This window comes from Musca vetustissima, unplaced genomic scaffold (genome assembly GCF_032173495.1).
Source record: "Musca vetustissima isolate MV318-11 ecotype Yass unplaced genomic scaffold, APGP_CSIRO_Mvet_v1 utg4378, whole genome shotgun sequence".
Lineage (NCBI taxonomy): Eukaryota > Metazoa > Arthropoda > Insecta > Diptera > Muscidae > Musca > Musca vetustissima.
In genome coordinates, this window is record NW_026887069.1 from 355,243 (window position 1) to 378,929 (window position 23,687).

Genomic DNA, 23,687 nt, shown 5'->3' on the forward strand with positions numbered 1-23,687 from the left:
CAGATATGAATAACCTCCCCAAGGGTCCCCAAATCTTTACCTACTATATTTTTTAATCGAAATTAAAAAAAATCATTTAATGATCATTATTGATCTCAAAGAATATAGGTCCAAAATGTAACCTTGTCTTAATTATAGTCCTTTAATTACAACTATGACCTCCCACGCCCTTTACTTACCTTTCGGATAACCTAACCTATAAACTACTCTGAATATACTTTTTTGTATTACAACAAAAGATTTTTACGATTCTTGAACCAAGATGGCGTCGACTTGTTTAACAACGACGACGATGGCAACGACCACACATTCCTAGTACTCGTCTCTACTCTCCGTCTCTCTCTTTCCTTCTCTCTATAGAAAATAAACTGGCTCGTTTGCTCGCATTCGAATGGCCCGAACAGAAACGAAGCGTCCGCCATATTGATGAATATTGTATGTGTGTTTTTTTCGCATATGACGACAACGCGACGACCACGATACAGAGTCACACAGCATACAGTACATTTTTGTTGCGGCCATACGAAGAGAAAGAAGAAAAAATTGTTTTACTTGGAAAATTCAAGAGATATTATTTGATGCAAAGAAAAAAAATTTGGAAAAGAATTGAAAAATTAAATATTGAAAAATAATTGAAATTTTAGCAATATTATTATTATTATGTGAAGAAAAGTGCAAAAATAAGCAACAGTGTGTGTTTGTGTGCGATAACTTGATTATTTGGCTGGCTGGTCGGTCTGTCAGCAGTGCCAAGAAGAAGCAAACGAACGCAGGGCAAAGAGGAGGGAATATTACTTTTTGCTTTTGTTGTTGGTTGTTATTAATTTAATTGGACAGACAGCCGAAAGTGAAAATAAAATAATTTGAAAGAAAGAACGAAAAAAAACAACCAAGCGTGTTAAGAAGTTACTCCCGATTTTTGGACCTAACCAGTGGATATTGTGTTTATGTCTGTTCGCTAGTTCGTTTATGAAGAAAATTGCCTGCAAATGATGAGCGAGTCCGCGGCGGCGACAATTGTTGGTAGCTCCAGCTCAGAAATGGCATCGCCATCCAATGTGGCCGATGGCAGCAAAGGTTTGTTCATGTTCATATGATTGTTCGAGTGTGTGTGTGTGTTTGCGTTTGCACATGAGTGTTTATGTTTAGATATAAATTGCGCCAAAATATTAAAAAATCGCTTAGATTTATTTCAAATACAAAAATTAGTGTTCGTAGATTATGGTAAAATATTTTCATTTATTTTTTTCTGTTTTTATCCGAGGCGAGGTAGTCTGCCATTTTGTTAAAAAAATGTAAAATTCAATTCGCCTAAGCATGCAAATCCATTCTGCCGGCGAATTAAGATTATAGCTTAGCATAGACACACACACCTTTCGGGAAACAGTGTTGTATTTACATTTGCCATAATTCCATTTCTAGATTATCGTTTGCCATAATTTCCAGAAGCTTTACGTGAAAGTCTCTCCTACCGGAAATGCGGAAAAGCTTTTGGGTTCGTTATTCAAAATGGCGTAACTTTATAACGCTTTTTAGACGCTAGAGTATCGGGGGTTAAGTCTCCTTAAAAGATCCTTTCGAAAACTAGTTTCAGAGCCATGAAATTTAAAATTAGTGCATCAAGTAACGTGTTGTAGATATTTAATAATCAGCTGATTTCTGTTTGGAGAGCGAGAGAGATTATTGAACGTGTTGATCAATCATGAGATATTTATAGAATCAGCCAAGGTATATTTAATAAGGTAGCCGCATCGGCCCAGCTGTTGGACAAATAAATGTCAAAAATGTTGTTGTAATGTTGAACCAAAAAATTAAAAAACAAAATTATGAATGAAAATCTCCGAATTTCGAAGAGCTTTTTTGGCAATCTCTCTCAAGAATTTGTGTAAAAAAATCTTGCCAATCTGTTTGTTTTGGCAAAATATTTTTGATATATCAAAATACAACAACCAATGTTTGTTGTAGAAATTCGCCGATGCGGCTACCTTGTATATCTACCTTGGAATCAGCTGTTTTTGTTTTAACGAGCAAAGAATTTATTCTGATGGCGAATTTAAATTATACCAATTTTGCATATTTGAGGAAATGGGAATTTGTTGAGACTTTTTATTTAGTGTCAATGGTGTAACACACCGCAATAAATAAACAGATTTTGAAAATCAAAATCGATTTTATGGTTGAAATAGTAAACAGGTTACAAAGTTCGATCGGTCCGATTATTTTATAACCTTGTTTGCGTATAACCGGGTAAAACCCGGCACCCAAACCCCAACTTCCGTGTCCAATAACTGGGTAGCCATGTACGGTTCCCCAAGAATAGATTATAACCTCAAAATAAAGGTAAATAATATCTGTCATTGCAAACAAATCGTATCGTTTTTACTAAACCACTTCTTCATATTGAGTTTAGATTATTAATGAGTTTTTATACACGACACAGAGCACAGTTATGGACCAATCTTCACGAAATTTTACATGTAGGATTGGTTCTGGCCAATGAAGACCCCTATTGTTTTTGCTAAAGCTCGGTTAATATTTAGGGGATAAAATGAACTTTTAGTTTTCTCTGGTCGCTCCAGAGACCGCAATTATGGCCCAAACATCGCGAAATGTTTAGCAGGTCAAAAAGACACTGACTTTTGTATGAAAAATTAAAAAAAATTGTATTCTATAGCGTATATATTTACCCCTGAAGGACATAGACCAGAGAAGTTGATAGTATATCCAAGAGGGTGGTTAACCTTTAAATTGATAGCAATTATATTGTCGTATGTACTTGGATGTGGGAGTTACACTTAAATATTTACAAGTGCTTACGGATTCATATATTATTTAGTAAACAATTAACATTAGAGTGCGCAAATATAGCGTTGATCGCTTTTGATGATCATATAATAATTTTGGGATGAATTGAACCGAAAACTTATTTTTTTGTATTTCTTTCGAGTTGATCTATAGGCCACAATTGAAAGCCGAACATCACAACACAAGCCACGGCGAAGGAAATCTGAACATGTAAATCGAAGGGCTGTATTGAATATTAGTAATATTTGTTGATTTCGAGTCGGTCAGGAGGGTGCAACTATCACAAAATATTGCCCAGGCTTGGAAAAATCCACAGAATGTTAGAGTTCCGTGGTAGTTGTGTAGGGTATCGTACGGTCGGCTCCGTCCTGGGCCGTGTGGTAATTATCCAATGAAATATTATATTCAAAATGTCGTACATATAGATTGCCAAAATTAAAGATGTCACTACAATGTAATAATGACATAATAGAAGTTTACGGATCAGTCGCGAATAGTTTTGAAATTGTTACATTAAATAGCGCTATAGGACTTGATTACAATAATATTATTTGTATAATTCGATAACTGTTCTTTTAAAATTGGTCCCAGTTGATTTTTTTGGCCCATAACTCTTGAAGAATGAACTGCAGTTGTAATAAGGAGCCTAGGAACTACAATGGACCAAAATTTCACAATGTTCGTCGAACACTAAAAAAGTAAAAACGTCGTTAATTTCGGCTGGGCCGAAAATTTCTTAAGCCTATCGGGACATTTATATGGGGACAATATTATTGCATTATGCGGTAGTACCGATTAACAAAAAATGTGGAACTTTTATGTGAGGACTATATAAAAACTTGGGATCTAAATAGACAACTTTCCGCACAAAATTTGTTTTACCCTCCAATAGGGAAATCCAGCAAAAACCGTTAAAATACTGACAAAGAGGAGGGGCTACCCTTATATGGAGGGCTATGTCATCACATGGACTTATATTGAAAATTTTCTATATTTATAAGTAAATAAGTCAGTCAGGGTAAATGCGGCTTAATTCGTCAATATACTGAATATGTGAGGGCAACGTTCTATGGAAGCTATACTTAACAAAAAACTGAGATTGATTTTTTTGGTAGGAAGATTTGACACCACATAGGAACTTGAAAATTATTTAAATCATATTAGACTGAATTATATTACTGAAGGTTGAAACAAGTGTCCAAAACTTCACCAAAATACCGAAATTCGCAATGTAGCGTTATATGAAGGATTCCCAAAAAATGAACCAATATTGATCATATTTAGTAGAAAGACTTTTTACACCCCGTAAGAACCTGATAAATCAAAATAGAGCCAATTGTGTTATAAAACGTGTTAAAAAACCCCAAAATATCGAATAATGGGGGAACTATGACCTGTGGACTAAAAATGACCCAATGTTGATCATTTTTGATAGGGACATTTTCAGCTCAATGAGAATCAAAAGTATTACATTGGTCCAAAATCTGTTGAAATTTGGGCTTAAGCTGCCCCCAAAATATCGATGTTTGGTGTGTACCGGTATATGGGGGAAACCTCGAAACATAAGCCAATATCGATATTCTTTCGTAGGTAGATCTGATGGGCGAAATGAATCCCCTAAAAATGGATCAAAATTGATAGTTTTCGGCAGGAAGATATTCAATGATAACCAAACGTAGCATATTACAGCCAATTCGGCTGAAAAACGTGTCAAAATTTTCCATAACACCGAAAATTTGGTTGTACCTTTATATGGGAGCCATACCAAAACGTGGGCCGATATATTTGCAATACCAACCATTCCAGGAGTAATACCAATTCCAATGCAAATTTTCAAAGCTCTTCCTATCTCAAATATTGCGATCTCAATCAAAATTTGAATAGACAGACCGACAGGCATAAATCGGCATAGAATTGTATTCTGATCAAGAATATACATGCTCTTTGGGGTCGCCGAAGAATATTTCGATGTGTTGCAAACGGAATGACATTTTATGTACACTCCACTTTATGGTCGAGGGTATAATATATTGTTATTGCTTTTTCCCATATTGATATTCTCCCTTCATCAACAAGTCTATTTTTATAATCAGGTCGTAAGATATTCTTTTTATAGGTTATATACGAAGAAACTAAGAATTCCAAAGACCTAGGGCTATAAACGCAATAGTACTCAAATTTTGCGATTCCTTTTTATTTTTAACTTGGTAAAAATAATTTCGATGTGTAAATTATCTGTAAATAATCATTATAATCGGTCTTTTAGTTTTTTATAATAATATTGTTATGTTCTTCTTTCAATTTCAGCTACTAATTATGAATTTCATTCGAGCATCTCAGAAGAAGAGAAACGTTTTTATCTCAAAGCCTATCCGACGGTTGATATTGTACGCGATCGTAAAGTTCATTGTACAGTATGTAAAATACACATTGGTACGGCTCCCATACAGGAGACAGGCATTAAAATGCATCCCATTCTACGGGTTACACACTGCTTGAAATGTCATGATTTCTATAATAGCGGCGAATTTAGTAAGGGTGAAGATGGCTCCGAGTTGTATTGCCGTTGGTGTGGTCAAGGCGGTGAAGTATATTGCTGTTCCAGTTGCCCCTATGTATTTTGTAAATCATGCATTGTCAAGAATTTGTCACGTGGCGTTGTGGCCGATATTGAACAGAATGAGAATTGGAATTGTTTTAGTTGTGCACCGAAAATCCTGTGGCCGTTGCGGGCACAACATTGGGCTCTAATGAATTACATTGAACAGCAAAAGAAGTGAGTGAGAGATAATATATATAATGTTGCTGTATTTATTAACATGTTTTTGTTTTACAGGGAAGCCTATGCCATGAATTTAAGCGAACAGGAACTAAACCAACTGCTTCGACGTGATCGAAGCAAATGTTGCCGTTTGGCCAAAGCCAAGTGTGGCAACATGTCCGATTCAATGGAAAGCTTAGATTCTGTGGTATCCAAGCGCAGCCAGGGCAGTTCTTCGGGTTCGGCAAAGAAGGCTGCCAAACATGGCTCAACACCATCGCCACAACAGCCGAATGCTAAAAGACCCAAAAACAATGATGAAGTGGTTTGTACACCTGATTTGCTCAGCATGTTGGAGCCGGATTGTCAAATTACGGTCTCACAGAAAAATAATGGTAACACACCCCAACGCCCAATGCCATCACCATCCGGTGTATCACCGAGAATTGTGTCCATTCAACAATCACCCAACGCTTATGGTGGTGGTCAAAGTATAAATACGTCATCCACTCCAAAAACATCGGCTCCACCACCATTGCTGTTGCGAAATACTGCCATAAAATTGCGACCGGCTGCTCAGCCACCAATTGTACGCCGCACCGTTATTGGTCCGAGGACACCGGCACCCGGTGGAAATAGTGCCCCGGTATATCACACCATTAATGGTTATCGCATCGACTTAAATTCGGCTGCTCAACAAGAGACCTTCCGTTTACCCAATGGTAAACTTATACAGGTCAAGAGGCAGGGTCCACCGCCGGGTGCAAGTCCTGTACCCCCCGGGAATAATTGGCAACAAATGTCCCAACAACAGCAGCAACGAGTTGTGCCACAAACAATTGCCTCGAGGCCAGTTCAAATTACTCCACATCCATATCCAGGAGCAAATGTCATGCAGACACCTGGTCAGCCGCAGGTGGTACGTTATCACAACAATGTCATTGGTTCGACTACAATCAATGCTGTTGGTCATAATGGTACTCCATTGCAGGCAATAAATGGTCAAATACCGGCACAACCACAAGCTGCTCCTCCGAATGTACAACAAATGGTTCCAGGACAGCCAATTCGTCCGGTAATGGTGCGACACATTTTCCCCGATACACCAATTGGTCAGGCCCGAACCCAATTGCAGGAGCAGGTGTTCAATGCCATGGAAATATGTACACATCTTACGAACAAAGTTCAAACGTTGACAAATTCGAATGCCTATAAACAGGCGAGGAACTATTTGGAAGTTAAGGAACTCTACATTCATTTGTCGTATTTGTTGACCTATGCCATTGGTCGATTTAAAGGTTTACAAGATAAATGTTTGGCTGATATGCGTCAGCTTGGTTTTGGCAACGATGCGGATTGCTTGGAAAATGGCCAATTGGCAGCAGGTAAGTTTTTTTTTGTTTGTTAGCTATTTTATACATTTATGATATTAGTAAAATATGGATGATTATTAAAATCTCGTATAGATTGTAATCAATTAACGGAAATTAATTAATAAGTTTGCCGACCCTGCTGACCTATTTAAAACCCTTTCTGTTTGTGTGATATTCAAACTTGTTTTTGTGTAATTTGAAAAATCACTTCTTCTAAAAAACTGTGGAAGGAATAACATATAAACGTTCATATTTTTATAGGCCTATTTTGAATTACCTGATGAAGGAATGTCATATTGTTCCAGATCCTTTTAAAGTAAAAAAAGTGTTAGTTTGTGTTGCCGACAGATATTTACCCTCAGCTCGCTCCTAATTAAATTTACAATTTTATAAAATTATGAACCTTTGTGGGGGGAAGGTACCAGAAGGAGTGGAGCAATGGGTCCCATCTTAGGAATTGATCTAGTTTTAGTAAAGACAACAGGTTGTGCAAAGTTTGGTTACAATCGGTCATTCCATTCGCCTGATATTGGATTTAAAAATATTGAAAATTCCGACCCTTTGTGGGAAAGTTACCAGAAAAAGTGGACCAATGGGTCACCATCTGCGGTCTTGATCCAGGTTTGGTAAAGATAATAGGTTGTGCAATACTTGGTTCAAATCGGACATTCCATTCGCCTGATATTGGATTCATAAATATGAAAATTTTGACCCCTTATGGGGGAGGGGATGTACCAGAAGGAGTGAATCAGTGGGTTCCACCGTCGGACTTGATCCAGGCAAGGTAAAGACAATAGGTTGTGTTCAAATCGGTCATTCCATTCACCTGATATTGAATTCATAAACACTGAAAATGTTGACCCTTCATGGGGAAGGTAACAGAAGGAGGGGACCTTGATCTAGGCTTGGGAAAGATAGTAGTTAGTACAAAGTTTGGTTGCAATCAGATAGTCCGTTTGTATGATATGATAGATTTTTCGGAGATTTTTTCTCTCAAACACTCCATGAGCTGCCTCATCTGCTTGCGCAAGTGCCCATGCTTCTGATCCATACATCAACACCGGTAGTATAAGCGTCTTGTAGAGTGTGAGTTTGGTCTGGAGTGAGGTGGACTTGTTTTCAAACTGCTTACTTAGACCATAGTAGCATATGTTGGCCAACACTATCCTTCTCTGAATTTTAAAACTGTCATTCGTTGCATTTATGCCCGTACCAAGGTATATAAAATTTTTGACTACCTCGAAGCTTTTGTTATCAACCTCCACAGTTGGTCTGAGTCTACTGGATATCTTGCGCGTTGATACTATCAGCTTGGTATTCTCGTCGTTTACTGCCAGACCCACTTTGGCAGACTCCTTCTCAATTTGTTCAAAGGTGACTGTTACCGCTCGCAATGTTCGACCCATTGTATCGATGTCATCAGCGTAGGCGAGTAAGTGTACAGAGTGACATTTCAGTTCACCTTTGGCTTATGACTTTTTCCAGCAGGATATATCTGAACGGATAGAGTTCCGCATTTGACAACTCTATCCGTTCATATGTGTTTAAAGTCATGTCAAAATGAATACGGCTATGCAGGATAACTTTAACTGGCACAAGATCAGCAGTTAAAGTAGGACCTCTCCGAGCCCTTCAATAGTCGACGAATATGTGGAATGTGTCGATGTGTTTTTCGTAGGGGTTTTTCAGGACTTGGCGCAGAGTGAAAATCTGGTCAATGGTGGATTTGCCAGGTCTGAAGCCGCATTGGTATGGTCCAATAATGTCATTGACAATTGGCTTCAGTCGTTCACACAGTACGCTGGATAGCACTTTATGTGCGATGGGAAGGAGACTTATTCCTCTATAGTTGGCACATATCGTCTTGTCTTCTGTTTTGAGCATGGGACACAGGATGCTAGTAAAATTTCCGGACTTCATTCATGTATTCCTGTATATATCGATTTGCTCACGCATATTACGATATGCAGGAGGTTTATCTATTATAGTACCTAATCCGCATGGTAATATATTCGGGTTCTTGAGGGTGCATACAATTTACAATGTTCTGAAATCGCCTTTATATGAAGGTCCCGTCCCATTTCAAGTATTTGCAATATTCATAGGTCAATGGTCCTTATATAAAGATTCCACCCAATTGTCTTAAAATTCCTTTCGAATTCGTATGTTCGTTGATTACTAATTACTATGAATTCCGTTCTCTCTTCATTTCATTATTATTTTTTTTGTTGTCCTAGTACATAATTTGCATCCTAAAGTAATTTTATTAGTAGATGTTGTTGTAAAATTTGTATAAAAATATGTTACTTATTTAATTGTCATCATTGTCTTAAGTCATTTTTCTTACACATGGACTTAAATTAAGTGTTATACGCAACAGAGAAAAAGTGCTTTGAAACAAACGAATGTGTTAAAAAAAAAATATATTAAAGAAAAAGAAACAAATTACTAAACCGGAATGTAAGTACAGAAGAAATTAAAGACTAACCGAAAATGAGTTATATTTCATTGACTTCCGGCTGTTATCACTGAAAAACAAAATCACTGGAAATAACCATAATTTGCATGGACACACAATAGATGTAGTTCCAGAGAGTACCCTCAACTTTTATTTTAACTCATATTTCAAAATAATGTGTCTCTCAATGGCACCTTGATTTTTGGTCCATGTGTTGAACTTGCCACTTTGCCAACGTCCTTCCTTGGAAATATTAGGAAGCGAGAGGAAAGCAAAGAGCGAGCGAGTGAAAAAACTATGAAAAATGTCTGAAGGCAATGAAATTAAAACTCATTTGACGTTAATAATTTTCTTAATTTATTTCTCTTTTTTATTATCCATTCTCTTGTGCGTGTGTGTAGCTGTTGATTATGTCTGCTATGGCCAATTGGATGATGTTGATCTATTCAATACGGGTAACAATAGCTTCCACAATCAAGTCTATGAATATCGCAAAAGCTTACATGCCAATCTAAAGGATGGCGAAGATGGCCCCAGATCACCCTTACCACCCATATTTGAATTGGGCCAGGGTAAATCCAATGAAATATCCGATGATGAAAATGGTGAAGATAGTTTATTGGAGGCGCCGGAAGGTGAAATGAAAGGAGACAATTGGATGGGTGGCGATGATTCTCCAGCACCCGCCTACGATCAAGAGAATGAAGAAAACGAAGAACCCGATGAATCCTATATGGACAATGATGATGACGATGATGGTTATGGTCGTTCTATGGGTGGTTATGGCGGCGGTGGTGGCTTTACGCAGGGCACCGAAGAGTCAATGCGACGCAATGAAGAATCTCATGCCTATGATCGTAAACTGACACGATTGGTATCACAATATCCTTCGATATGGTGTACCCGTCATCCGGACTATGGTAATTTTGAGGTCACCCGCAAACAATGGCGTATCATTGCTGCACATTTCGATCGCAATGAAAACATCAAACTACGTTGGAAGAATATACGCAAACGTTTTGTACGCATTGAAAAACGTATTGCCGATGGTAAACGTTTCAATGGGCACTTTGATAAGGCAATGGCATTTTTGGCTAATCGTGATTTACCACCAAATCAATGGTTGCCCGTCGATTGTGGCGAAGATGACGGTGATACCTATGATCGCAGACAATTGGATGCAATGGAAAAGTCAATAAATCGGCATGATAGAGATGAATTTGGTAAAAGAAGGGAAGGTGGTGGAGGAAGAGGAGGAGATGGAGGTGGTGGTGGTTCTTCTGCAAGAGATCATCGTCTTGCGTATAATTATCAACCAGCCATAAAACCCATCGAAGTAGATCCTTTGGATTCGAAAATTATAACATTTGTCAAAACAAATCCGGTGCTGTGGAGAAAATCAATGGATCCCGAAGCGGATAAAATTGATGAACAAACCCGGGCAACTGTTTGGTCACAACTGGCTAAATCATTAACGAGTAAGTAGAAAGTTTGTTGTCAACAATGATTAAGAAGTGGAAAGGTCGGAAAATTTTGAACAGTAAGCTTTTTTTTCGTAAAGAAAAGTTATTGGTTAAACAATTTTTGTAGAGGAAACCTTTTCCCCAATAGGAAACAATTAGGAAACAGTCCACAGACGCTGAAAAATATTTAAAAAAAATCAACATTTAATATCATTTTAATTTTAATCCATTCGTCACTATTCCTTGAAATAATAATCATTTTTTAAAAATTGAAACCTATATAGTCCCCGAAAAAAAATTTTAATTACACTTTTATTTTTTAATTTGAGAAAAATTCCACATCTTCGGAAAAAAATATTTAAAAAATTCAAGCCAATATATATATATATATATGTTCTGAAAACGTCAAGGTTTATGTAGTCCTTGGAAAAAATATTTTTTAAAATTCAAGCCTACACAAAATTTATAAAACATTTTTTTTAATTCACGCCTACACCATCCATAAAAAATATAGAGTCCTTGGAGAAATTATTTGTTAAAAACCAAACCCTATAAAGTCCTTGGACAAATTATTTGTTAAAAACCAAAGCCTATGGAGTCCTTGAAGAATTTATTTGTTAAAAAACCGAAGCCTATAGAGTCCTTGAAAATAAAAAATATAAATAAAAATATTTAAAAAGATCCACATCTATATAGTACTTGGAAAATTATCACATCCATATAATTCTTACAAAATTAAATAACAATTTTTCCTGCAGAAGAAAAAAATGTTCTATGCAAGAGGCGGTGTCAGATAATGACTTTTTCCTATTAGAAAGATAGAGTGTTTCGACTTGTTCCACTTCTTAATTTAATTGATGCTTCATTGTCCGTCCTCCCTATTTCCCCTCACTAATTACTTTGTTTTCCCCCTCTCCTCATTCAGCTGTATCCAGTGAATATATCAAAGATCGTTGGCAACATTTATATGAAATGTATAAAACATTCCGTTTGAAAACTATCAAATCTCCCGAAGATCGTGAAAATCTTGAATTGAAATATTCAAAATATATTGCCCGATTATATTTCCTACATAAGCTGGATGAAAATGAATTGCGTAATGAAAATAATGGTCTCTTTGAAGACTGCTTTGAGTTGGAAGATGATGAAGAAGCCGAAGAAGAGGAGAGAGAAGCTGCCGAACGTAAAAAGACGGAAAATGCCAATACCGAAGATGAAGCCGGCGAGGAGGATACAACTGAACATGATAGTGGTCAGGAAGAAAATAATGCAGCGGGCGATAATAGCAACGAGAAAGATAAAACTCTGAAAGCAGCAGCACCCACAAAACTACAAGATATGCCCGATGATAAGGAATTCCTCAAGCAATTGGTGTTGTGTGTTAAACAATATCCCGCCCTGTGGGATACAAATCATATTGATTACAATGATATTATGGTTCGTGATAATTATTGGCAAGAAATTGCCACAAAATTGGAGGAATTTAAACGTAGGTTTTCAATAACTGAATTTCAAAATAAAATAATAATTATTACTTGTTTTTATTATTACAGGTGAAGTGAAAACAATTAAATTACGCTGGCAATTGGCCAAATTTAGCTATTATCGCTACAAACGTGAAAATGGCCAAATTTTGGAAAATTCCAAAATGGAACAGTATTGCAAAAATCTACCCATTGATGATATGGAATTTTTAAATAATTTTTAGATGCGAGTATCTCATTTTAGGTTAAGTCTTTCCCTTCCACCCACCCCCATCCATAACCATTTTACATCTATCTAACTTTACTCAAAATTACTTTAAAATTGTATTTATAATTAATATATTGTGTCTGTTTATTTTATATTATCCTTTAGTTTTCTACTCATCTCGCCTCCTTCGTGATTTTTTCATTTTGTTTTAATTTATCTTGCTATTTTTAATTATTTATGATTTTTTATACCCTCTATATGATATACATATTTTTTTCTCAATATAAAAGGTAGCCATAAATATTTTTTTTATTATGGAAACTATAAAATTCTTATTATAAAATTCTCAAAATAAATATTCTGCGCAAATATAAATAATTATACCATATAAATCCTAATCGAATAAAACAAGTCATTTTAATTGAAGAAAAAAAAAAAACATTTATTTATTTAAAAATTAAAAACTAAATTTAAAACATTTTTTCTCGAGAAGAGGGAGGTGCACTTTGCACCTTCACAATCTTATTTAATTCGGTTGAATAAGAGTTGCATTGTCCGCAAGAGAAATTTTTCTGTAGACCAATTTTTTCTACGGGAAGAGTTCCTGATGGGCATATTTTCCATAGTAAAGGGAAGTTTTTCCGTAGAAAATTTTACGGTGAACAACTTTTTCCTTGGGAAAGTTCCAAAAGGACAACTTTTTTCATGGAAACAACTTTCCTCAGAAATATTGCTGGAAGATCCAGTTTCTTATTGAAATGTTCCAATAAGGCAATTTTTCCATAGAAAATTTCCTGGAGGGAAATTTCCAGGAGGACCACTTTTCTCATAGAAATAATTTTTGAGGACAACATTCCTCGGAAATGTTCCTGGAGGGTATCTTTTAATATTGAAATGCTCCTAAAAGGCAATCTTCCCACAGAAAAGTTACTGGTTAGCTATTATAAATATTTCTCATTTTAATCCCTTTCGAATTTTATTTTATTTTTTTCAGACAAGCAAGCCAGCGATGATGAGGATAATGAAATTGAAATTGTTGAACCCAAGACCGATCTTATAACCTTGGATTCCGATGATGATGAGCCAACACCACCGGCAGCAACATCAAAGACGCCGCCAGAACAACCACAACAGCCCCTTATAAAAATACAAAAATCGATTCCAGCCACACCACCCACTAACACAACCATAGCTCAAAGTCGTGTGGTTATCACACCACTGCTATTGAATCAACAAAAAACTCCAACCGCCGTATCGTCCACCTCCTCCTCTGCCTCCAATAATGTTATGACTGCAAGAGGTACCTATGTTCCTCCAACTACGGCTGCCAAGATTACACCTATTAAAATAGGCAATTCTCCAGCACCGGTACCTCCCTTGGTTCCAGTTAATAACACAACATCTGGCGGCTCCTCCTTGGCTGCCGATGATGATGACAATATGGATCTAATGAGTATGGCACAAAGTTTTCTGGCCAGTATGTTAGAAGTTGATGCCAATGATGGTTCATCGCGTAGTAGTTGTGATACACCAACAACAACGCCACACACGAAAAAACAGCCACGCAAGAAAATGACCAATAAACCCAATCCGACGCTGTTGAAACAGAAAGCCCTCATGGAATTGGAACGTCTGGAGGAAATGAAACGAAATGATCAGAAATTAAAAATGAAATGTAAGGTCGAGTTGAGTAGGGCTGAGGATGAGTATCCGTTTGTCAAGTCGCTGCTGGAGGCTAAAAAGAAAACTCATGAAGAAGAAGAAACAGAGAATGGGAAAGAGAAACGGAATTCATCAGATGGCACAACCATGATGGTAAACACTGGCCAGGAGACTATAGAAGTTCATTTGGTCATTGAAGATGATGCATTGAACAGCTCCAATGAAGAAAAATCCAATTCGAAAAAGGAGAAAGAGAAATCACAAAATGAAATGCAAGAAAAACGAAAAGTCTCCACTGAAGGCAAAGAGTCCAATGAAATAAATCAAGATGGAAGTAATAAGGAAAATAAAAAGGATACTTCAATGGATGTTTTTGAAATATCCGACGATGTAATGGAAGAGGTGAAAGACCAGAGTTTAGAAATAATAGAAACTGATAAAATCTCGGAAAAAGAAACAACAAAAGAGACAGAGAAGCAAGTTGTCGATAATGGCATTTCATTTACAGATCCCAAGGATATGAATGATGAAATTTCTGTAAGGGAAACAACAGAGAAATTGGTAAAACCTAAAGAATCTAAGGAGGCGGAGGACACAAGTGAGGATGTATCTAAAACGGAAGTAGATACGAGCGAACAATCCGCCAAAAGTACTACAGAAGAGACTACAACAAAGAATGTAGCAGATATAGACGATGTTGAGGTCTATCAAGAAATAGAAAAGGTTTTGCAAAGGAAAAGCAGTGGAGAAGAATCACAATCGACAACAGAAAATAAAATAGCAGAGGAGGCTATGTATGATGACATTATCACCGAGGCAGAGAAACCTGAAAATCATAATAATTCACCTCCAGGAGAAATAGAAAAAGACTCAAATAACGAGACTCAAACCCTAGATGAAGTTGAGGAAAATCCACCCACTCCACTTGTAGATGAAACCATGGAAACTGAAACTGATTCCAATTTAGTAGATATTAATAAAAAATCAACAACTCTTGAAGCTGGAATCTCGAGTGATGATTTAATAACAAAAGAACAAATCTCGGCAACAATTTCTGCAGCAGAAGAAGAAGAACTGCCCAGCGTAACGACAAGAGAAGAAGAACAAAAATTAACAACCGCTAATGGTGATGTTTAATTTAGGAAGAAAAAGAAAAAAAAAACAAAAATTCCAGCTGCATCATGTTGGACTAAAACAAAATCATAGCATTATACATACTTTACAATTTATTATAGATATATAGGACATTTGAATTAATTATAAAACACAAACACAGTCCTTTAAGGTTATAATGAACAATAATTTTTTACAGGGCCAATCAATTGGTCTCAATTTTTATAACCACAGTGAAAAAAAAAACAACAAAAATATGTTCCTTATAACCCTAAACGACAAAATTTACTTTTCAATTAAGTTGAAACAACATAAACTCGATATACATATAAACACTATTGCAATGAAATGAAATTATTTTGTAAAATTTTCAAAATGTTTGCCTTCCCCCATCCCTCTACTTTATTTTACCTGTAGTAAAACAGGTATTTAAACTACTATTACTTTCTTATAAATTTCTTTTTTATAAATTGAATAATTTTCTATGTTTAGTTATAGTTGTACAAATTTGGAATTAAGAGACAATTTATAAAATTTTTGTAATTAATATTTGTTTTAATATTATTTTTTTATGATTACGAACTTCTGAAATTTCAAAAAAAGAAGTTTATTCTGCTGGTTGTACAATTATTATTTTTTTTGTATTCGATTATTGAAAAATGCTAATAAAATTTTGATTTTGAGACAATAACATATGTGTTGTGTATTATTAGATGAGATTTAACATTTAATTGCTTAGGAAAACGCAGTTATGAACAAATATAATGTTTTATTTGACAACAATGGATGCTTTTAACACATGTATTTTTAAGAAATTCAAAATGAGAATGAAACCTATATCGAAATTGGAGCTGAATAAGATCACAAAAACTAATTTTTTACGTCCTTTAAACGAACCTCCTGCTGCCTTTATCCAAGGGTATCTATCTATATTTAAAATTAGAAGTTGTTATATTTATAAATATTCTTCATCAGTGGATATTACACATATGTAAATGTGATCATGGGTCCCTACAAATAATCATGTTATATTTGTTCTTCCTTACTTAGCTGTTATATGTTCTTCCTTACTTGTTACAAAACGGTTGTTCCATAAGTCGAGCTTAAAAAAGATTTCCAAGCGCTTCGGTCTTGTGCGCATCTCCTCCAATTTTAAAGACCATGCTCCGAAATGTTGTCTTCTACTTGGTCTTTCCATCTAATTCGTAGCCTTCCCCTTCTGCGTGAACCATCAGTCGGCTCGCTTTTATATGCCTTTTGAGCTGGCCCGTAGATCTTTCGGATCATTTTTCCCTCAGCATCTGTTGGCCAACAATATCCTTCTCGGAATTTCAAAACTGATGCCATTAGTTTTATTTATGGCGATACCGAGGTATATAAAATCTTTGACTAACTCGAGGCTGAAGTTGGACGACTTGCGCGTTGATACCATCAGCTTGATCTTCTCGCCCTTTACTGCCGGACTTACTTTGGCGGACTCCTCAATATGTTCAAAGATGACTGTTACCACTCGCAATGTTCGACCCCATTATATCGATGTCATAGTCGTAGGCTAGTAATATATGTGTTGTTTGGTCTATAGAGTTCCACTCCCAGCAGGGTGTTATACAGGTCGCATGACAAACTGTCACCTTGTCTGAATTGAAGGGCTCCAAGAGGTCCTTTCCAAATTTAACTGCTGACCTTATGTCACTTAAAATTATCCTGCATAGCTGCATTAATTTCGCACGAATGCCGAACGCAGACATGACTTTAAACACCTCCCTGAAATCGCATTGGTATGGTCTAATAATGTCATTGACCATTGGCTTCAGTTGTTAAAGCATCACGCTGGATAGCGCTTTATATGCGATGGGAAGGAGACTAATTCCTGTATAGTTGGTACATATCATCTTGTCTCATTTTTTTGAACGGGAAACAGGATGCTGGGATTTCAATCGTATGTGCGTGAAAATAAATTCAAATTTGAAAAGCGAAGACACTCACCATTATGTGTGGTTGTGTCCAGTATGACAGTTTTGTTATACAATATAACAGATTTTATTGACTGAAAATTTGAATTTAGAACACATAAATTCAATTTGGCAAAGTTTTGACTAATTTAAACATTTACTTCACAGGTAAATTCATTGGTGGTGGATTTGTTGTGGCAAGAACACTACTTTTAATCCGTGTGCACGCATCATCATTGGGCTCCTTCATAATATATTCATTTTTAATTGTATATAATGTATGCTATACTTTTATGTAATTTTATTTAATTTTTTTTTAAATATTACTGCAATGTGTAAATATGTCTTTGCTAATGATTTTTGTCACTTGCATGTATTTTCTATTTCAAATATGTGAAAATTGTTTATGTTTTATTATAAATACAAACATTATAAAATAAAACTGTATATATTTTTATATGGCTTGTATGTGTGTGTATTTTTGTAACTTCCACTTTCATTGTATATGCTTCATGGTTTATATTTTATAATAAATAAAATTTATGATTTCACTAACCTAATTTTTAATTATTTGTAATGGTGATATTTAACCACACTTTGGATTCGCTTTGTATTTAAAAGGTAAAAAAATATTTAAAAGAGGATATATATATATATATAGTATAAGCACTATTTGAAGTTCGTAATTTTAAATGTACGGATACCTATATGAAATTTATTTCAGTGCACTGTGCACCATTGGATAGGTTATGGAAAGAGCTTCTAGACCCAGTTTTTATTTTGGTTCGAAATATGTTAGAACTTTAATTATTTTGAATATTCAAAAACCTATATGAAATTCGTTTAAGCCCACTGTGCGAAAATTATACCCGATACACCCCTAGACTATGCACCATTAGATAGGCCATGGAAAGAGCATCTAGACCCACACCAAGGCACCAATAGTTATTTGCAAATAGAATCTCCATCTTCCCTAACAAAACAAAAATCATGGATATACTTTATATTTCCAATAGGTCTCCAATATATTCCTAATGCTGTGTAGTAAAAGAAAAATTTACAAAATTTAAATCTGAAGGGGTTTTGTGTCGCACAAAGACAAGCCACATAACCCCACATTTGTGAACCCCAAAAATCATTAAATTCTTCCAATACTTCAACTGTATTTCTTAGTTTATTCTTTTTTTCTATTACATAAAATCCCATAGTATACGAACTAAGAAATTTGGCATGTAGGATGGGTTCTGGCCAATGAAAACCCCTATTGTTTTTGGAAAAGATCGGTTGTATCTAGGGGATGAAATTGACCAAATTCTTAATTTTTATCGGTTTTTCTGGTCGCTCTAGAGGCCTCAATTATGATTTAAACATCGCGAATTTTTACATAGAAAATGGGATCGGGCCAAAGAATAATCATGCCTGTTTTGATAAGGATCGGTCAATATTTAGCGGATCAAATGGACCCTGAATTTTGTGTGAAAAATTACAAAATTTGTATTCTATAGCGTATAGGTTTACCCCTGAAGGACATAGACCCGAAAAGTTGTTGATATATCCAAGGACGGTGGCTGACCTTTTAATTGATACAAATTACATTGTCGTATGTACTTAGATGTGGGAGTTACACTTAAATATTTACAGGTGCTTATGTATTCAGATATTATTTAGTAACCCTTTACCACACTAGAAGGCGGAAATATAGCACTGATCGCGTTAAAATGTTCCATGAAGTTCCAGTTATGGTCAAGGGTAACGGCTACAATTTTCGGCGACGATCACATAATTTTTTGAATGATGAAGTGGACCGAAAACTTAATTTTTTGTGTTTTTTCGAGTCGATCTATATGCTCCAATGGGAATAAGAAGATCATAACACAAGGGAAGATAATCTGGACAAGTAATTAGAAGGGCTATACTGAACATTATTAACAATTGTCGGCCTCTAGTTGGTAGAGATGGTTCAAAAATCGCGAAATATTGCCCAAGCTCAGAATATAGATCCACAGAAAGTTAGTTTTTCGTGAAAGTTGTGTAGTTGAATTTTAGTAGGGCTGTTAGTACGCATTTAATTTAGGTACGAGCCTTCAACTCAAATCAGCTGTACGCTGTGGGTTAATGCATGTACGTAATTGTGAAAGCGAACAAGGCTGTTCAAATGCCCGTCAGAACATGGTATTATCTGGCAATATGGTACTGATCTGGCAATATGGAACAAAAACTGCTTCGGAAGAAAGCAATCTCTTGTTGCTGTGTTTTTGCCATTGTTCTCATAAGTATAGACTCTCTTTGACGAGTGAAACAGATATACCAAAGCGTAATGTTTCTTTTCACTCTACAATATAGAGTCTATATTTAAATGAGAATTATGTACACACATTTGCACAATCAAAAAACACAACCACAACAAAATGCAACAGCAGGTACCGTTATTTTTTCATAAAGCAGCCCATCAAAGCAAATAGAGAACATATTTTTTGTATGTTCTCTATTTGTTTTGATGTGTTGAATGCCATTTTTTTCATTCTACATTCAATTTTCGCAACATCGTTCAGGAGCTAATAATCAACCAAAAAACTGTTTTAAACCATTTACACAAAGCTGGATTCAAAAAGAAAAAAAAATAACTGAAAAAAATAGGATGGATCGAATTTCCATCTGCGAAGCCATGGAATGAAATAGACCCATTTCCTAAACGGATGGTGACTGGAGATGAGAAATGGATCAGATACGATAAACCTGTGCGAAAACGATCGTAGTCAAAGAACGGTGAAGCACCTCAGACTGTGGCCGAAACAGGACTAACGGCCAGGAAGGTTCTGTAATGCATTTGGTGGGACTGGATACACGACACTGTAATGGACCAATCTTCACGGAATTTTGTATGTAGGATGGGTTCTGGCCCTCATAGTTTTTCGAAAAAGTCGGTTAATATTTAGGGGATGAAATGTATCAAATTCTTAATTTTTTTCGGGTTTTCAGGTCGCTCTAGAGGCCGCAAATTTGGTCCGAACAATGCATTTTGTTGGACTGGAAGGGGAAACGCTAAACCGTTTGAAGATTACAATTGACCAAAAACGGCTAGAATTGGTCAACAGGAGAGGTGTCGTGTTCCACCAGAACAACGCTAGGTCATATACATCTACTTCGACTTGCCAGAAACTTCAGGAGCTTGGTCGGGAAGATTTAATGCATCCGCTATACAGTCCGGACTTGGCACCAAGCGATTATCATATTTTCTTGCATTGTAAAATTTCTTTAATGATATTTAGGGATGATTGTGGAAATCAGCTAGTAGAGTTTTTTTTCAAATAGAGATCAGGACTTCTATAAGAGAGACATTATGAAGTTACGGTGCAAATTGGACATTCCGAAGCATGTTAATAAAGTTCTATAGATCATATAAAAAATGTTGGTTTTCTTTTTCCGCAACCGAATATAAAATTCTGTCATAAAACATGGTCAAAATCCCCAAAATATCGGTGTTCTTTCTTTAAAATTTGGGCTTATATATATTTGGTATGGAGATTTTTCCCATGAGAATACAAAATATTAAATTACACCAATTTAAAAAAGTGCCTAATCTCTATAAAAAATTGACATTTGGATATTTGTTAGGAAGACTTTCTACACACTACACATTAAAAATTCCACTCAAGTAGTTCCTAGGTGATGTGTCATTTTAAAATTCAAACATGCAGTTGGGAAGATATCACGCCTATAACTCTGATGGTATAATGTATATAAAAAGGTATTATAAGGCGTAGATTTTTTTAAATATATATTTTTTTGTTGAAGCCTAAATAAGGCTTGGGTTTTTATACCCTACACAAATATGTTGTTAGGTTGTTACAGCTTTGTGCAGTCCCAAGAGTTTGTAACACCGCGAAATATTGGTCCTAGATCCACCTTTAAATATACCGGTCGTCTTATCTCGACTAGCTGAGTCGATCTAGACATATGTGTCTGTCTGTCCGTCCGTTTGTCCATTATATTTTGTAAACACGATACAGGCCACAGTTAAGGATCAATCATCACGAAATTTTGCATGCAGGATGGGTTCTGGCCAATGAAGACCCGTATTGTGTTTGGTAAAGATCGGTTAATATCTAGGGAATGAAATGGACCAAAAACTTAATTTTTATCGGTTTTTCTGGTCGCTCTAGAGGACTCAATTATGACCCAAACTTCGCGAGAAGAATAAGCATGCCTGTTTTGATAAGGATTGGTCAATATTTAGCGGGTCAAATGGACCCTGATTTTGTGTGAAAAATTACAAAATTTGTATTCCATAGCGTATAGATTTACCCCTGAAGGACATAGACCCGAAAAGTTGTTGATATATCCAAGGGCAGTAGTTGACCTTTTAATTGATACCATTTATATTGTCGTATGTACTCGGATGTGGGAGTTACACTTAAATATTTACAGGTGTTATGTACTCAGATATTATTTAGTAACCCATTACCGTACTAGAGGGCGGAAATATAGCGCTGATCGCTTTAAAATGTTCCATAAAGTTCCAGTTATGGTTAAGGATAACGCCTACAATCTTCGGCGACGATCAGATAATTATTTGTGTGATGGAGTGGACCGAAGCCTATATAAGGCGTGGATTTTTTAAAATAAATTTTTCGAAGCCTATATAAGGCGTGGATTTTTTAAATAATTTTTTTTCGAAGCCTATATAAGGCGTGGATTTTTTAAATAATTTTTTTTTCGAAGCCTATTTAAGGCGTGGATTTTTTATCAATTTTTTAAACTCATATGGATTTTTAAAAAATTTTTTCAAAGCCTATATAAGGCGTGGATTTTTTAACAATTTTTTAAACTCATATGGATTTTTAAAAAATTTTTTCAAAGCCTATATAAGGCGTGGATTTTTTAACAATTTTTTAAACTCATATGGATTTTTAAAAAAAAGTTTCAAAGCCTATATAAGGAGTGGATTTTTTAAATATTTTTCTCGAGGCTTATATAAGACGTGGATTTTTTAAATAATTTGTTTTGAAGTTTACAGATAATAAATAATATGTTTATTAAATTATTTGAATTCAAAACTTAAAGAGTATTTTATATAGTTTGCTTAAAAATCTAGATTTAAGATTAAGTATTTAATATTATTTACAAAGTTAGTTTTAAATTGAATTGAAATTTTATGATTAAATGAAAGTTTTGCCCATATTGGCTTTTTTATATTACAATGAAATGATTATGGCATAAATATAATATAAAATATAAGATTAGATATAAAATATAAAATTAAATAAAGAATAAATGTATGGCATGCAGCTTTTTATTCCAGAAGCACTTCTTCAGGATCATAGGCTTGCTGGTTCATTGGAAGAATAACTTGCTGTAAGCGGTTTGGTTCCTCCGGTTGTAGAGGCTGTCTCCGTTGGAGCTCCTTTCTTAAAAGTTTATTTTCATTTTTTAACTTCCATATGTAAGAAGTTTGTTTTCCTTTTTTTTAAGTTTCCATCTTTTGTGTTTTTTCTGTTTTCATTGTTGTTTTCATCGTTTTTTTAAAAACATATGGATTATTCGCGTCAACGGGCATTTGACTGCCATAAAATTGATATATTATTATGGTCTTGCCATTATCTTTATGATTTTTGGAGGAAGAAGGTTTTTCCTGAAATATTAGAGAAGAATTATTAAAGCATAGACAAATCGGTTTTTTGGAATAGAGTATATGGCAAACTCTTTAATCAATATTCCAAACAATCGATTTTTGTCCCAAAAATTGCATTTTGAGTCGTAAATTCTGTTGTTTTTTATTCCGTCACAATTTTATTATTTTTGTACATAAAATTTTTTACTGACAACTTTCAAAATTAATCACCCCTATTCAAAAAATAACAAATACTATGATAAATGCTGTATGGTATAGTGTATGGGCCCTTTGGTGGTATATCCAAGGGCAGTGGTTGATATACCATTTATATTGTCGTATGTACTCGGATGTGGGAGTTACACTTAAATATTTACAGGTGTTATGTACTCAGATATTATTTAGTAACCCATTACCATACTAGAGGGCGGAAATATTGCGCTGATCGCTTTAAAATGTTCCATGAAGTTCCAGTTATGGTTAAGGATAACGCCTACAATCTTCGGCGACGATCAGATAATTATTTGTGTGATGAAGCCTATATAAGGCGTCGATTTTTTAAATAAAATTTTTTTCGAAGCCTATATAAGGCGTGGATTTTTAAAATATTTTTTTCGAAGCCTATATAAGGCTTGGATTTTTAAAATATTTTTTTCGAAGCCTATATAAGGCTTGGATTTTTAAAATATTTTTTTCGAAGCCTATATAAGGGATTGATATTTTTAAAAAACTTTTTTTTTCGAAGCCTATATAAGGCGTGGATTTTTTAATATTTTTTTCAAAGCCTGTTCAAGGCG

At 35.2% G+C, this 23,687-nt stretch overlaps 2 protein-coding genes across 2 annotated transcripts; both read left to right on the top strand.

Moving 5' to 3' along the window:
• Positions 1-993: 993 nt before the first annotated feature.
• LOC133334549 (uncharacterized) lies at positions 994-12,596 on the top strand. Its single transcript, XM_061542864.1, has 9 exons — positions 994-1,077; positions 5,113-5,581; positions 5,642-6,315; positions 6,391-6,951; positions 9,799-10,588; positions 10,685-10,875; positions 11,786-11,993; positions 12,147-12,349; positions 12,414-12,596. Exons 1-9 carry the CDS (start codon positions 1,041-1,043, stop codon positions 12,566-12,568), a joined length of 3,288 nt encoding a protein of 1,095 aa, XP_061398848.1. The 5' UTR covers positions 994-1,040; the 3' UTR covers positions 12,569-12,596.
• Positions 12,597-13,415: 819 nt separating this feature from the next.
• Positions 13,416-15,351, top strand: LOC133334563 (peptidyl-prolyl cis-trans isomerase 1-like). The gene is made up of 2 exons (XM_061542877.1): positions 13,416-13,428; positions 13,547-15,351. The coding sequence occupies exons 1-2, from the start codon at positions 13,416-13,418 to the stop codon at positions 15,349-15,351; spliced, it is 1,818 nt and encodes a 605-aa protein (XP_061398861.1).
• Positions 15,352-23,687: the final 8,336 nt, after the last annotated feature.